General features: G+C 37.1%; 1 protein-coding gene across 12 annotated transcripts in view; it reads left to right on the top strand.

Annotated features, from left to right (window-relative positions):
* Positions 1–14,402, top strand: part of LOC107095380 (adhesion G protein-coupled receptor L3-like) — a 213,508-nt gene that overhangs the window by 135,168 nt on the left and 63,938 nt on the right. For 10 of the 12 annotated variants that reach the window (XM_015391445.1, XM_015391482.1, XM_015391507.1 and 7 more), the window contains exons 8-11: positions 3,607–3,960; positions 6,379–6,482; positions 7,710–7,895; positions 11,957–11,995. In XM_015391445.1, coding sequence (XP_015246931.1) covers positions 3,607–3,960; positions 6,379–6,482; positions 7,710–7,895; positions 11,957–11,995 — 683 coding nt within the window. The remainder of the gene's footprint in view (positions 1–3,606; positions 3,961–6,378; positions 6,483–7,709; positions 7,896–11,956; positions 11,996–14,402) is intronic. The other 2 variants (XM_015391460.1, XM_015391532.1) reach the window with 1 other exon arrangement.

Below are 14,402 nucleotides of genomic sequence, written 5' to 3' on the forward strand. Positions count from 1 at the left end.
CTCAATCTTCTTGTGTTCTTTCTTCTTGATGTTGCTGTCGCATACAACAATCTCATCTTTCACTACTGCCTTCTTCTGCTGTTTGTCAATCAACACGATGTCTGGTTGGTTAGCCATCACCTGTTTGTCAGTCTGGATGTTGAAGTCCCATAGGATCTTAGCTAGGTCATTCTCAACTACCTTAGGAGGTGTCTTCCATTTTGACCGTGGGACTTCAAGCCCATACTCATACTCTCTCTCTCTCTCTCTCTCTCTCTCTATGTATATATATATATATATATATATATATATATATATATATATATATATATATATATATATATAAAAGGACCAGAAAGAAAAGTGCTGCTTCGTTGCTTTTCCCTGAAACAGACTTCCAGCTGTAGCAACTTAAGTTAAGTTCTGAGATTCATCACTAGAATTCAGTTAATCATCTATGTTAAGGGTTTATTTGAATCTAATTACATCCGGAGGTTACCCCGCATTGACACAACATGAAACCTTGATAATTTGTATGGTATTCTGCTGGCCTTGTAATCTGGGAGAGCTCCTGCTGGTTTTACTCCTGCTGCCTTTCTCGTTGCCATTAAGTGCACTTCAGAGAATCTGCCTTTCATGGCCAGTTTTAAGATTTAAGTAGAATCAAGTATTAATTTTACATTTAGCATTTGATGCCATAAAATATGAAATTGAACAGGATGCATACAGTATGTAGTTATGGTTTCCTCAGAGTAATTAAAGAAAGCAGAAGCACTCTCGTAGGTTTAGACTTGCTCTGGAGTTTTGCAGTTGGAGTGTTAGGTAATTATAATTCTACAAGGTCATTAGAGCATTTTACATTTCTTTTTCTCATCAACAATATGTCAGGCCTGGTAACCTTTTAGTACCGGGGCATATTTGTAACACAAAAGGGGATAACAGAATTAAATCAGTTGTATTAATGACCATTGAACTAAAGGTGTGTAACACTGCATCTAATTGATGAAACACGATTAAGCACATGCTAATGACAAACTATTTTAAGGGAACCCCAAACTACTCTTAAGCAGTAACTGAAGCTATATTCTAAGTTGTACTTTAGTATTCTATGTTTGTATCTAAGAAGTTTTTATTCATTTAACAGCTTACATTCATCCACTGTAAATATAATACAGGCAATTATCGTAGCCACTCTTCAAAAAGGGGAAGACATGAAAACACATGATCACCCCACTCTTTGGATTAAAAATATGACACAGATGCAGATTATTTAGATATTTTACACATTAAAGATAGAAATACACACTATCCTTTCCAGCTGTTCACATACAAGGGTGTTTGTCCAGGTTTGGTGGAGGTTGGTTGAGGACCCAATTGCAGAGATGAGTTCTTGCAGATTTAATCAAGGTTCCACAGGAAACAGAGGCAATAATCCGAAATCAAAATACAGAAAAGAAAAAAAACAGGAGACGACAGAGAGAAACACACACAGGGAGCCAAGTAACAGCAAAGCTACAATTGACAAGAAACCAGCATTGAGGAACTGCAGAGGTGGTGTATGTAAGGGGAACAAAGAATGGGCTAAAGAGCTGATATGGAGCATGTGTGAATAGAACTATCTAGAAGGGGGCGAAGGGGAAAGGAACCAGGCACAAGGTGGCAACAAAGAGTAACTGCCTAAATATAAAACAAAATGGGAAAAAAAAAACAATGAACAAGAAAATACAGAATAACATAACTCAAAGTAGAATTGAAAACTTAAAAGGAAACTCAAAGAGAAGTCAACAAGGGGAGAACCATAACAATCATTTACCATAGTTACAGTGGTACATTTATAGTTGTTTTGCTATTGTAGTTTCGTTATTCATATAAAGAACAACGGAAGTTTTATTTATTTTATTTTTTTCGATATTAACTAGAGTGTTGGGACGCTTTTAAAAATTAATTTAAGACACCTTTTCTTTGAGGTATGAATGTAAAAAAAACAACGCATGAAATATCCCAATTTTGCATATAATTGTATAATCAAAACAATTTGTATATATAATGTTTTAATCAATGTGATGGGGTTTATTTCATTAACTAATCTAAGACTCACTCATTTCCATAATTTTACTAATCTTCAAAAAGGCAAAGCAAGAATCATACCATCCATGTGTACTGTTCATGTATGTGCTTTCCTTTTTCCAGCTTGAATATTTTGCACATTTTGTAATGTATAGTTTACCTCTTTGAGTTGATCCAAAAAATAAAGAACCTTAGCTAGTAATTTAAATATTTTATCTCCTCTTAAAGTTGGAAAAACAGTAACACCTACTGTACCATCTCCTTTGCACTGTTTGTGCCCAGTCTATTCATTTAAACAGTAGACACCAGGCGATAAGCTTTTATCAAAATAGATATCAAGAATAAATTAAGGGAACCTCAAGTGTTATTTTAAGTATTTTAGATGGTATTTTAGATAGTCAGATGGCCAAGGAATGTTTAACTTGTAATTTCTGACTTTCCTTTTCTCTGGAGTATAGCTGTAACATGATATGGAGGCTCTCAGTCCTTCAGTTAAGTGAAAAAAGGAAACTTATGACTGACTCAGGAATATGTGTTTTCAAGTTAGTAACTCTACAACATAAAAAAATTTGAAACTTTTTCAAAGTAAGAATAATAAGAGGCTATTCAAGTTTTAACACAACATTTTTCCCTTTTTCCCCACAAATGTTTTTTAACACAAATTTCCCCATTATTTAAGCTTTAGACGTGTATACCCCCTTCTGTGTTCACCATTGGGCAGTGATTGTTAAAGACTTTGATACAAATAAAAACAGAACAACTCTAGCGATAGACTGTGGGCTAAATAAGAGTTTTAACATTTGACACACATGCACTCTGTTTCTCTTGCCTTTCCTCTCCTCATCCATCTATTCTTTATAACTGTCCCCTAAACAGGGTCAGTGTGAATAATTAAGTCCTCTTAGGATGAAATATTGACAACAAAGAGTGTGCCATATGCATTTAAGAAGTCTCCCTGCCTCTTGCGATGTCCTCGCATCATGAATCATGCATGACACCGAATGAATGTTTTTTTCCGCCAAGTTAGGCTGCGAGAACCACTGCTGTGAACCGCTCCCTCAGGGAAGACTGCTAATCCTTTGCAGGGAAAGCCAATCATTGCTCCTATTTAGCAGTTGGTGATTTACTTTGAAATAATTACAGCTTGAAAGTCTGTGTTTGTGGAGGTCACAGAGACGGGCTCAGTGGTTTTACTTTTTTTTCAGTTTTCTTGTTGTTTGATTGAAAGTTTAGAGATATTACCTGCCCTGAATTCTAATGATTAAAGGTGGGATTATTTCAAAGTCATCAGAAAAGAGCTACTTGCTGCCATGTTTTTTTTTTTTTCTGGGTGTTTTTCCTGTGTTAATGAATCACGTAAAAATGTTTGTATCTCTGCCATATTATATAACTTCAGACCAATATAAATTCTTGCTCCTTTTCCAGCTTTTGTTTGATCTGATATTTATTACTCATACTATCTTGGCACATTAATAAAACAATCAAAAAAGTCAAGTTGGTGCATTACATTGCGGGTCATTCAATAAGCTCTCTAATTTCATTCATCTTTCTACTTTTCAGACTACCGTCCACCTCTCCTGCTTCCGCCAAGCCGTGCCACCACCACACGTTCCCCTCCCTACTACACCACCCCAAGGCCTCTCCTGACCACCTCCCCTGTCCAACGGTACAGAACAACTACCACAGTCCGCCAGCCCTTGCTTGTCCCTGCGGGACCGTCATCTGTCAATCACATTCCAGAAGGCCCTCCGAAAGTTGTCAGATTCCCTCCAGCACTAGTCCCACCAGTGGCACCACAGCCCCCCGCCCTGCCTCCACAGGACTTCTGCAGTCCAAGGGTGGCCGCAGACATATCATGGCCACGGACGCAGCAAGGCCAGACGGCCAAGCAGCCCTGCCCTGTGGGAACCCTGGGTAAGTAGGGTGGGTTTGTAGACTAGGAAGTAGAGCCTTAAGACAATATTATGAAAAATTCTTTGTTTTTGCAATGTTTGTATTGTTTAAAAGTTATAATGCTTTGTATTTTATAGCTGAAGGTACTATTATTCAGGAGACAAAACTATCCAAGAATGGTATAATTTTTGGACATTTTAGAAAACATCATGAAAAAATTTTTCATTAAAAAAGGGAAATAACTTTTGACTTTACTGCTAAGAGATGAGGGAACCAAATTCTACTCTTCAGATCTCCAGTTGCTGTGTTTCAATCCAAATATCATGCAAATTTTGACAGAACTTCAAAAATGTTGAAAAAAAGAAAATGCATATTGGAAATGTAAACATCTATTGGAGCAAGTTAACCAGGCAACACATTCTCACTCCCAACTCATCACATATTGATGCTTGGTTAAATTCCGTATGTGACATGCAGGGGGTACTCCTCACATTAGTATTTGACCTGCAGGGTAAATGACAGGTTGTAGACAGTGTATCACAAGCTTATCCCACAAAGTTACTTTGTTAGCTTTATGTATACCGCTGTCTCTTTAGGTTTAGGGGTTAGGTAAGGGTAAGGAATGCGTTAGTGGTAAGTTTTTACTTCAGGGCTCATGGAAAAATTTGGGGAAGTTCCTGCTACTGCCTGTCATGAACCTGGTGTGTCAGTTACTGATGAGGGGGTATGCTCCTCACTATCTGACACGCAGAGGGCTTGACCAATTTTTGTTATATGATGAGTTGGGAGTAAGAATATATTGAATCAGGCGTTGCAAAGCATAATGTCGTCATGATTAAAGGAGAATTCCGGTTTTTAACACTTTTAGCCCATTTTCTGTAGTGTCCAGGATGAAATCGAATGATCGACACCAAAATTTTGACAATTGGTCCTGTCTCTGCTTTTTGGCTCATGCAGAATCCCCCCTGGCTGCTTCAGAATGGCTTCCATTGTGCATGTCCGATAATGTCCTTAAAACAACCTTAAACGTTCTTTTTTTAAAATATGCTACTCACCGGGTCGTCAGCGCTGTTCAATGACGTTCCAAAAAAAGTTTCGTGAAGAGAAACCGTTCCTGCCTTGTTTTATTTAGCATTTTGTAAATCCCAGAACTATTTTTTCCGATACATCACAACCGCTTATAAACTTCCGCTTCCCGTTCGAATCTGAAGCGTTGCACACTCCAGACCACTAGTTGGCGACAATGTCTCTATATACTCCTCCTCAGTATATTCCGGCTCAAAACGGTATCCTCTACCATCAAACTCAAAGTCCAATATGTCCTCCTCAAGAATCCACCTTTCGTATTCCATTTTCAGAGTTTTTTAAAGTGTTTAACAGAGACGTTAGCACCTCGACGTCGGAGTACACAGAGTGAAGCGAAAAGACTACAACTAAGTGTAGTCTTTTCCCCATTTCCGTTTCCGGTGGCGGAGGGATATTGACTATTCCAACAGAACTCAATGGGATTTACAAAATGCTAAATAAAACACTACAGGAACATTTTTTCTTCACGAAACTTTTTTTGGAACGTCATTGAACAGCGCTGACGACCCGGTGAGTAGCATATTTTAAAAAAAGAACGTTTAAGGTTGTTTTAAGGACATTATCGGACATGCACTATGGAAGCCATTCTGAAGCAGCCAGGGGGGGATTCTAAATGAGCCAAAAAGCAGAGACAGGACCAATTGTCAAAATTTTGGTGTCGATCATTCGATTTCATCCTGGACACTACAGAAAATGGGCTAAAAGTGTTAAAAACCGGAATTCTCCTTTAAGTTATGTTTGGCTGTAATAAACAAAAGATACCAGCTAACTAGCACAGCCACAGATTAATAAAGGTAAAGGAACACTGTAAAAGTGAGTCACAACATAAACAGAGCTGAAAAAGCTGCCTTGAAAAGTCTGCCTTGCAATGCCCCTAGTGGATCATCAACATTTTTGTTTTTGAGATCTGAGGAATATATAAATTACCCATATATCAATAATTCAATTAATTACCCCTGTATTGAAAGTTCTTCACTACTCAGACACCCGTTGTTGAACCCGTTGCTGCAGAGCACACTTTGCAGTGTAAATTCTAGAATAAATTTCAGTTCTGATACCGCTTATGTCATGTGCTGTAAACAGGTCAGGTGTATTTCCCCCTTTAGCAAGTCACTCAATTTAAACTGACTTATTAGGGTAAATGATTTCACCCTTTTCATAAAGAAGGGTCAGAGTAAAGATGGTTAAATTCAAATGCTGTTGCACACATTTCAAATTTTTAAATATTATCTATTTATATCTCTTTACCAAACCCAGCCAAACACCGCAAACCCCAAACAAGCCAGGAGGTTCTCCTGTCTTTTGCAGAATGTCATTGTTGTTTAACCTTCTTTGCTCCTTGTTGTCTTACAGGTGTGGCCACATACGTTTGCATGCCCCACTTGGGCTACTGGGACCCTAAAGGTCCTGACCTCAGCAACTGCACATCACCATGGGTCAACCACATCATGCAGAAAGTAAGTCTGAAAGCTGGCACTGGCTGATGACCCCTTAGTGATGTGAATGCATTTGTTATGATTAAAACCCCGGAGCAGGTTTTCTCCCCCATGCAGAAGCAACGACCACAGGGAAAGATTAAGGCTATGTATCTCTTTGTCATTCTTTAACTCTAACTTTTGTTTGAGATCTGAGAGATCACATAGCTTCAGGGAACAAGACATGCCTAATGAGGTCAAGAATTCACATTAGGATCATATCAGAAGAGACAATTAGATAAAGATTTGCTAATTGTATTAATTCACTGTTGCTTGAAAAACATTAAAGCTATGTTTCACGCCTCAAAATGTACTTGCAAAGAAGAAATTAAGCCTTTGCTCATTTGGCAAGAAAAATAAGCTTACAGTCACAAATACGGACTTAGAAAAGACATATACCTGTGTAACACTTTAAGAGAGGGAAGCCAGTTTTAGGTATTGCCTTAAAAAACAAAACAAAGAACAGTCCATCCATCTTCTCCCGCTCATTCCATCAGGGCCATTGAGGGGCCGGTGCCTATCTCCAGCAGTCTATGAGCGAAAGGCTAGGTACACCCTGGACAGGTTGCTAGTCTGTCACACGGCAACACTGAGTCGCACAGAGACATACAACCTTTCACACACAGGGCTAAAGCACATTCAGTTTTAAGATAATCACCAATATGTTGCAGAGAATTTAGAACAACCCAATGGTGGCCATTAAAAAAAAAAAAAAACATGATTCTGGAAATATTAGATTTGAAAAGCATACAATTTGATCTGGAAATGTTCAAGAACTCTGTATTATGGTTTTCTTTCTGTACAGTGATGCATATGATGCATAAAGTGACACAATTTATTAAAGAAAATGTGCAGTTCAGTGTGTGTGTGCTGGAACTGAATATTTCCCTCTTTGTGAGGCTTTCACCAAGTTTTGAGTGAATTTTAAGCTGACCTTTCACATTTCTTTATCTTCCTCCCCTTCACCCATCACCTTCATTCCCTCACATTTATGTCTCCCTCTTCCTGTCCGTCCTCTTCTGCCTTGTTAATCTCCATCTGTCATTTTAATGCAACTTTCCTCTCTCTCTTGCTATTCACTTGACACTCTTACACTTATTCTTTTGCCAAACTTTTTCCTACTTGCCTGGCATAACTTTTTCCTGCCATCCATCTCTCTGTTACTTTTCACTTTGTGCTCCCCCACCAACTTCCATCTGTGTCCTGTAGCTTCGTTCAGGCGAGACGGCAGCTATTGTGGCCAGGGAGCTGGCAGAGCAGACCAAAGGACTTCTGCGTCCTGGAGATGTGCCATCCACAGTGCGCGCCATGGCCCAGCTAGTCGAACTCTTGGATGTCCAACTCAGGAATCTCACCCCCGGAGGCAAGGATAGTGCTGCCCGCAGCCTCACTAAGGTACAGTACTGCCTTAAGACACATAAGGTGAATGTGTGCAGAGTGATGGAGTGAAGCAGACTTTCCTACCGGCATCAGCATTTATTGGGCTGCAACTCAAAGTGACAGGAAATCAGAAGAAATATGGAGGAGTAAGAAAAAGGAAATAGATAGGGGAGGGGGGTCCCTTTGAGTTAACAGAAAGATGAATAGCATGCTCTTTTGTTTTTGTCTTAAAATACCTCTTTGTGCAGAGTTTGATGAAGAAGCACGCATAACAATGTGGAGCTCCACATGATAAATAACTGCTTTTAGAGTTTCTGTTTCATCCTTTTCCCTGTGTGGCTCTTCGTAACAAGTTTTGCTCAGCATAACAGGAGACAGATAACTGCTTTTAGTCTCTGGCATGGTCCTTCCACTCTCTTTAAAGATCAGGACCAACATTTAATAAAGCTCTCTTTCAGTTATTCACATTTATTGTAGACAGCTTGGCCCTCAGAGATAATTTACATAGAGCTGGGTGATTAATCCATTTTATGTTTATGAAGATATCAGTGGGAGAAAATCTGGATTTGTTTTCCACCAATGCACTCCCTGGGCTTCTGTAGCTCCAACTGACATCACTTTATCACCTTTTTGTTCTTAGATGTCTACTCATAACTGATAAAGTAGCGCCCTGTATAATACTACTTGCTGCAAACATTAAATATGTTACTTTTTAAATAGTTTTTCAGCTTGAATTTAGTTGCTCTTATATTAAGGTCACCTTCCAGAGGAGAAAAAGCTAGTTTTTGAAAGTAATGTACTGCACACCTATGTAATTTAGGGCTGCAACTAACTATTACTTAGCAAATTTATTAATCGTTGATTATTTTCTTGATTAATCGATTAATAATCGGATAGCCAAAGGTTTCTTAAACAATCATTTTTACAAAAGTAAATCAGGTGAAGCTAAATCATTTCCACTTGAGGAGTTCTGGGTAGAGCATATTGACAGACAAAAATGTTTTTTTTTTTTTATCTTAAATCCTAAATCTTTTTTTTTTTTTTTTTTTTTTTTTTTTTTTTTACAATTTTCACATAATTACTGCTCTAAGTGGGTCACTTTGTCAGCTAAAGGCATGATTTACAGTCTCTATTCCACTTTAAAAAAATAAATTGCTTACTAAATTAGTTGATATTATTTCAATAATCGATTAATCATGATTAATCGGATTAATTGTTTCAGCCCTAATGTAATTTGTCACTTTTTAAATGAAATTTAATGGGGGAATAAAAATGAATTGGATTTTGTTGGAAAATAACCTGAATATATATTTTAAAGGTAAATAACATTATCTCCTATCCCCTTAACATCTTACACCGTATCCCTATCTCAGCTCCCTTTCTGTCTCCATGTCCCTAAATCTTTTTTCAATAAAGTTTCCAAGCGGGACCTTATGGCAACAACCATAATGGTCTGCTTGTGAAAGCAAATCTGTTGGACTACTATCTAGCTCTTAGACATTGATTCCTATTGCTTTTTTGGCAAAACAGGGCAAAAATCATATCTCCTAGTCCTAATATACAGCTTAGGTCATTTAATGAACCTCAATCTTTGAGCAGAAGCAACACTATTTACAGGCAGTAGTCACTTTAAAGTGAGTCACCTTTTACAATCACTATTGAGAGAAATTCTGTTCCAGTAAAGGTAATTATGAAGTAAACTGGTGCATCAAACCAGACCCATTCAAAGGTTTGCTTCACACAATGATCTCGGGATTCATTAAAAGAAACGTCTTAAAAAGATCAACTTCATTGTAAAATATATATCTTGTGAGTTTGGGTACAACAATGATTAATGATTGATGCAATGATGATGAACAAACGATTCAAGAAAGTCCTCCAGGTGCTTAATTAATTAAGATGTCTTTTAATTGTTACGTATTACCAAAATTCTGTTGAAATCAGGCAAGTCTCTTTTATTCCTTTTACATGCTGATGATTATGACTTACATTTTGTAAAAAAAAAATACATCAAAAAGTTTGGATGAGTTAGAGCTGCTGCTCCAATCAAAGTTTCAAGAGCAACCGCACACAGATAGATCCAGGAAATAGGTTATAACCATAGCCTCTAATAATTAACTTCTAAAGAAGAGCATATGTAAGAAGTATATGTCATGAGATATATGAGCTATGAAGAAAAAGCCCTGGACTGTTGCTTAGTACCCACAAAAATAGGTGTTTAAAATATTTAGCAAGAGAATGACATAGTGGATTAGAGGAACAATGCAGTACAAAGTGTTTATGATGGATAGGTTGGCAGAAGATGATGGATTAATTGCTTCTGGTCTAGATTAACCTTGATCAGCTTTATACCGGAGATAATTGGCCCCAAAGCAATCTGTTGCTATTGTATGATAATGTGTGAAAACACTGAAAAGGGTTATACACCTAAAACTTATCTAAATGCCAAATTTGGCGTTACATACTAAATTGAAGCCATTGAAGAGCTGGTTCTTCTGACGAGAGATTTGAAAAGAGCATGAGTTCCTATCAAAGTTCATGCTCCCCTTCGCTAAAAAGCTTTATGGAGATGCTGATTTCATTTTCCACCAGGATTTGTCTTTTGCCCACTCTGCCAGAAGTAATGATACTCACTTTAGAGACCATAGTGTCACTATGCTTGACTGGCCAGCTAAGTTGCCTGAACGACACCTTAGAATCTATGGGTTATGTTACAAGGGAGATGAGAGATGCTAGAGCCACACTGCAGACGAGCTGAATGCCTTTATTAAAGCCACCTGGGCTTCCTTAACAACAGAGCAGATCCACAGGCTGATTTCCTCCATGCCATGTGGCATTGGTGCAGTAACTCATGCTCAAGGAGTCTCCATCATACATTGATAGGGCAAATTGTATAATGATAATGTCATTATCAAATTTGGGGTTCTTTTTTTAAGTCAAACTCATTATAATACTGTAAATATAAATTTTTTTCAAGTCCATCATTGTTTGAAATAATCTAAAAAAATATTTGTTTTAATTCTTCTTTCACTTACTCAATTAAATTACCATTTTAATGTTATTCTAATTTAGTGACATGCATTAATTTAAACACAGCCTGTCACTACTGTTCTCACAGAGCTGCTGGTTTCTGGATGTTTCTTCTTAGTTAAGTAGGTTTTATTTAGTGGTAATTCTCAAACAACCCTCCGATATTTATATCATGGTTTGCTATCCTATTATCTCAATCCAAGCATTCGTTTCTGCTATCTAAATCAGTCAGAGGGGCAACAAAACGTTTTTCTTCAGTAGACTTCTATTTATATTTCCTATAAAACCATTGCAATGTGAAAGAAAAACTTACATTTAATCAGCAGCAAAAATAGTTGTAGAAACACTTGTTGTAGAAGTAGGCCTACTTTGAATAAAACTAATTTAGACTTCCATATATGATTATATAAACATCTTAAAATCATTAAAAGTAACAAAAGGTTTAGATTTTCCTATTCAGCCTGGAGAGTGACCCAAACATAGCAGATCTCAGTAAGTTTCTGTCCAGAACCTGAAACAGGGTTATATTGTTGGTGACGTAAAATCACATCTTAGTTCAGAATCTAAGGTAAATTGAATAAAACATTAATAGCTTTGCTAGGATGTGTTTACAGACCAAAGTTAAACCTTTTTGTTATTATTAATTATTGGATGTGATAGACATGAAAGAAGGCAGTCAAGTTAAAAATTGCACTCTTCCAGTCACCTGCATTTCAACACCTCCCATATTCTCTCATTAAAATAAAAAATGCCCTCCATAGAAACGTAAAAGCAATATCCAATAACTAACTGAATGATATATTTTTAGGTATCCTATTAAGGTCAGAAAACTGAGAGTGATCAGTTAAATATGAAGGACTATAATTAATGACATCAGTTTAGTTAAGTAGATAGAGAGATCAAGTCAATATGGAAGGAAAAGAACGAACCTGAAATTAACCTTTTTTTTTTGTGCTCACTCCTTATAAATGAGTGTAACTTCTTTTGAATGTGTGTTTGATAACTGAGAGGTGCTACTCTGTTAACTGAATTGTTTGAATTTGCAGCTTCAGAAGAGAGAAAGGTCCTGCAGGTTTTTCACACAGGTATTTCCGCTTCCTGCGTTGGTTGATTACTTTGTAACACTGTTGTCCCTTGTGCCTGTGTGTTGTGTCTTGTCAAATATTTTTTCTCCCACTTTTAATTTGCAGCATGTTAACTGCCAAGCAAGTTTGTGTGCATTTGCTTGTTTGTGTATGAACACACACAACCCAGAAACGTTTTAATTCACTACAGCTTCTAGTGATCCACCAATCTGACTTTTATTGCAGATTTCTCCTCTCTAGTTTTTACCAGTTATGATTTATTTTCACGTTTTAAGTATATCTAAAAGCACCTCTGGTATAAAAATCTCTAGCAGCTGCTATTAAAACAATTTTTTAAATGAAAAACACTCTAATGAATGATCTAACAAACGTGTTCACTTCAACCTGAAATCAGAATTTACATATGTCCAATTTTCAAAAAAGAATGGGAGTAATTTGCTTTTGTTTAATGCCAAAATATTGCGCGCGCTCATTAATATTGTAAATGGATTTCTTGAATAAATACTTTGCCATATAGCAGAATAAAATAATATTCACTTAAGTGTGTAATTAGAAGGCAGTCAATTGTTATTAGATGTTGCTCTAACTACTGAAAATAGAATAACAGTCATCATAGCTTATTTCCTTAAGAACTTGATATAAAGTGTTGAAAAAATTATACTTATTACAAATTATCTGCTTTTGATAAGAGGTTAAATGCTGTAAAATAAAAATAAAAACATAAAACTTTATTGTGTATAATGGTCAACACAGTTAGCTTTGTTGGCATTACTATATGTCATTAGCAGTCAGTTTGTTTCATCAAGACAATGTGGATTGCAAATATTTAAAAAAATCAAGCTGCTTTTAAGAAAGAGGATAACTTTCAAATCAAAAACTAAAGTAACCTTAAGATTTGATTTAGACCTTCTTAATCTTTTCTAAACTTGTATCTCTTTTAAATATGTTAGTCGGAGTTGACCTCTAAAATGTCTCATTAGGAAACACTTTGCACATTTTGATATTCTTCGTACACCATTCAAAGAATCTCACTGTACTGAAAATACACAAATTTTCTACCTTCATCACTAAGAGTGCTGTTTTAACGACCTGGTGGCGCATACTGTAGATATGATACGTTAAATGGTTAAAAAAAAAGATTACTTTTTTATATTGATTGGTTGGTTGGTCTGTTCCAGTTGAAAATGACCAGATTCTAGCAGAAAAGCTGATTACTTTGTGGATCTCAGATATTTTTGCAACCGAACCCTTTAAGATGCAAAGGCTTATTCTGGTCTGCATCTCTACTTTTCATCAGAGTCTATAATAACACCATGTATCAAACTGGGCCTTTATTGGGTTTATTACTCTTTGGTTTTTAATTTTTTTTCCAAAAATGAAATCCATTCCTGATAAGAAGCCATGATTAATATCAATAATAGCTCATCTCGGTTGCATGTCATCTCTGCAGAATTGTAAACAGGCTTGTCTGAAATCAAATAACTGGTTATCCATCTCCATTTATTGAAATGCCCTGCGTGTAGCTTCTTCGTAGAGAAGCAACGGAACATGATGGATACCCTGTTGCATGTGGCTTAATCACAGACTTGCTGTGTTAAAAATAATACTGTCCTGTTTTGTGACTCAGTATTAATTACACTTTGTCCTTGTTGATGTGCTTACATCAGTGTTTGTTTGTGTTGATGCCATGGGCTCATGCTGCTAACAGAAAACCTAACATCTACCAGGCATGTATCTGGTCAGCTAAAAAAAAAATTCAGTGGATCAAAGGAGCCAAGCATCCTCATGCATGTGCTGTAGATGGAGTTTTCTCTCTCTTCACCCTGCAATACACACAGACAAAACACACACATAGACTAAGACACACCGTAGATGGGGTTGCTCTTTTTTTCTCCTGATGCAGGCTTTTTTTTTCCCACACTCCCCTGAAAAGTCTTTACGTCAGCACCAGTCAGCAATGTCACATCATAGAACATGGCTTAGGAGTATATGCAAGCTGACACCCCCACCCCCCACCCCCCACACACATTCACAACTCACATCCTACAAATATTTAAATATATTTTCAACAATAATCTTTTGCTGTCACATCACAACAGTCAGGCGTTTGTAATGCGTCCCCTTAAGCCAAATAAGGCTGGATTTCAGGGGGAAAAGACAACATGCGCGCCGCTTTGCACAGGTCTATATCCAAATGTTAGTGTGCACGCCTCGGGTACCACAAGAGGAGGCCTGTGAGTGATCGATTATATGATTAGCCCTGGTTATGTGAAACAAAATTATACCAACAGGCTCTTTACTCTGCCAGATAGAAATGTGCATGATTAGGGATGTGGTGTGGCACTGCCCTCTCCTCGTTAATTATCCGCAGCACTAATTGCCAAGTGAGGAGAGTGTGCAGGAGGTC

Source organism: Cyprinodon variegatus, unplaced genomic scaffold (assembly GCF_000732505.1).
Source record: "Cyprinodon variegatus isolate N-32 unplaced genomic scaffold, C_variegatus-1.0 Scaffold22, whole genome shotgun sequence".
NCBI lineage: Eukaryota > Metazoa > Chordata > Actinopteri > Cyprinodontiformes > Cyprinodontidae > Cyprinodon > Cyprinodon variegatus.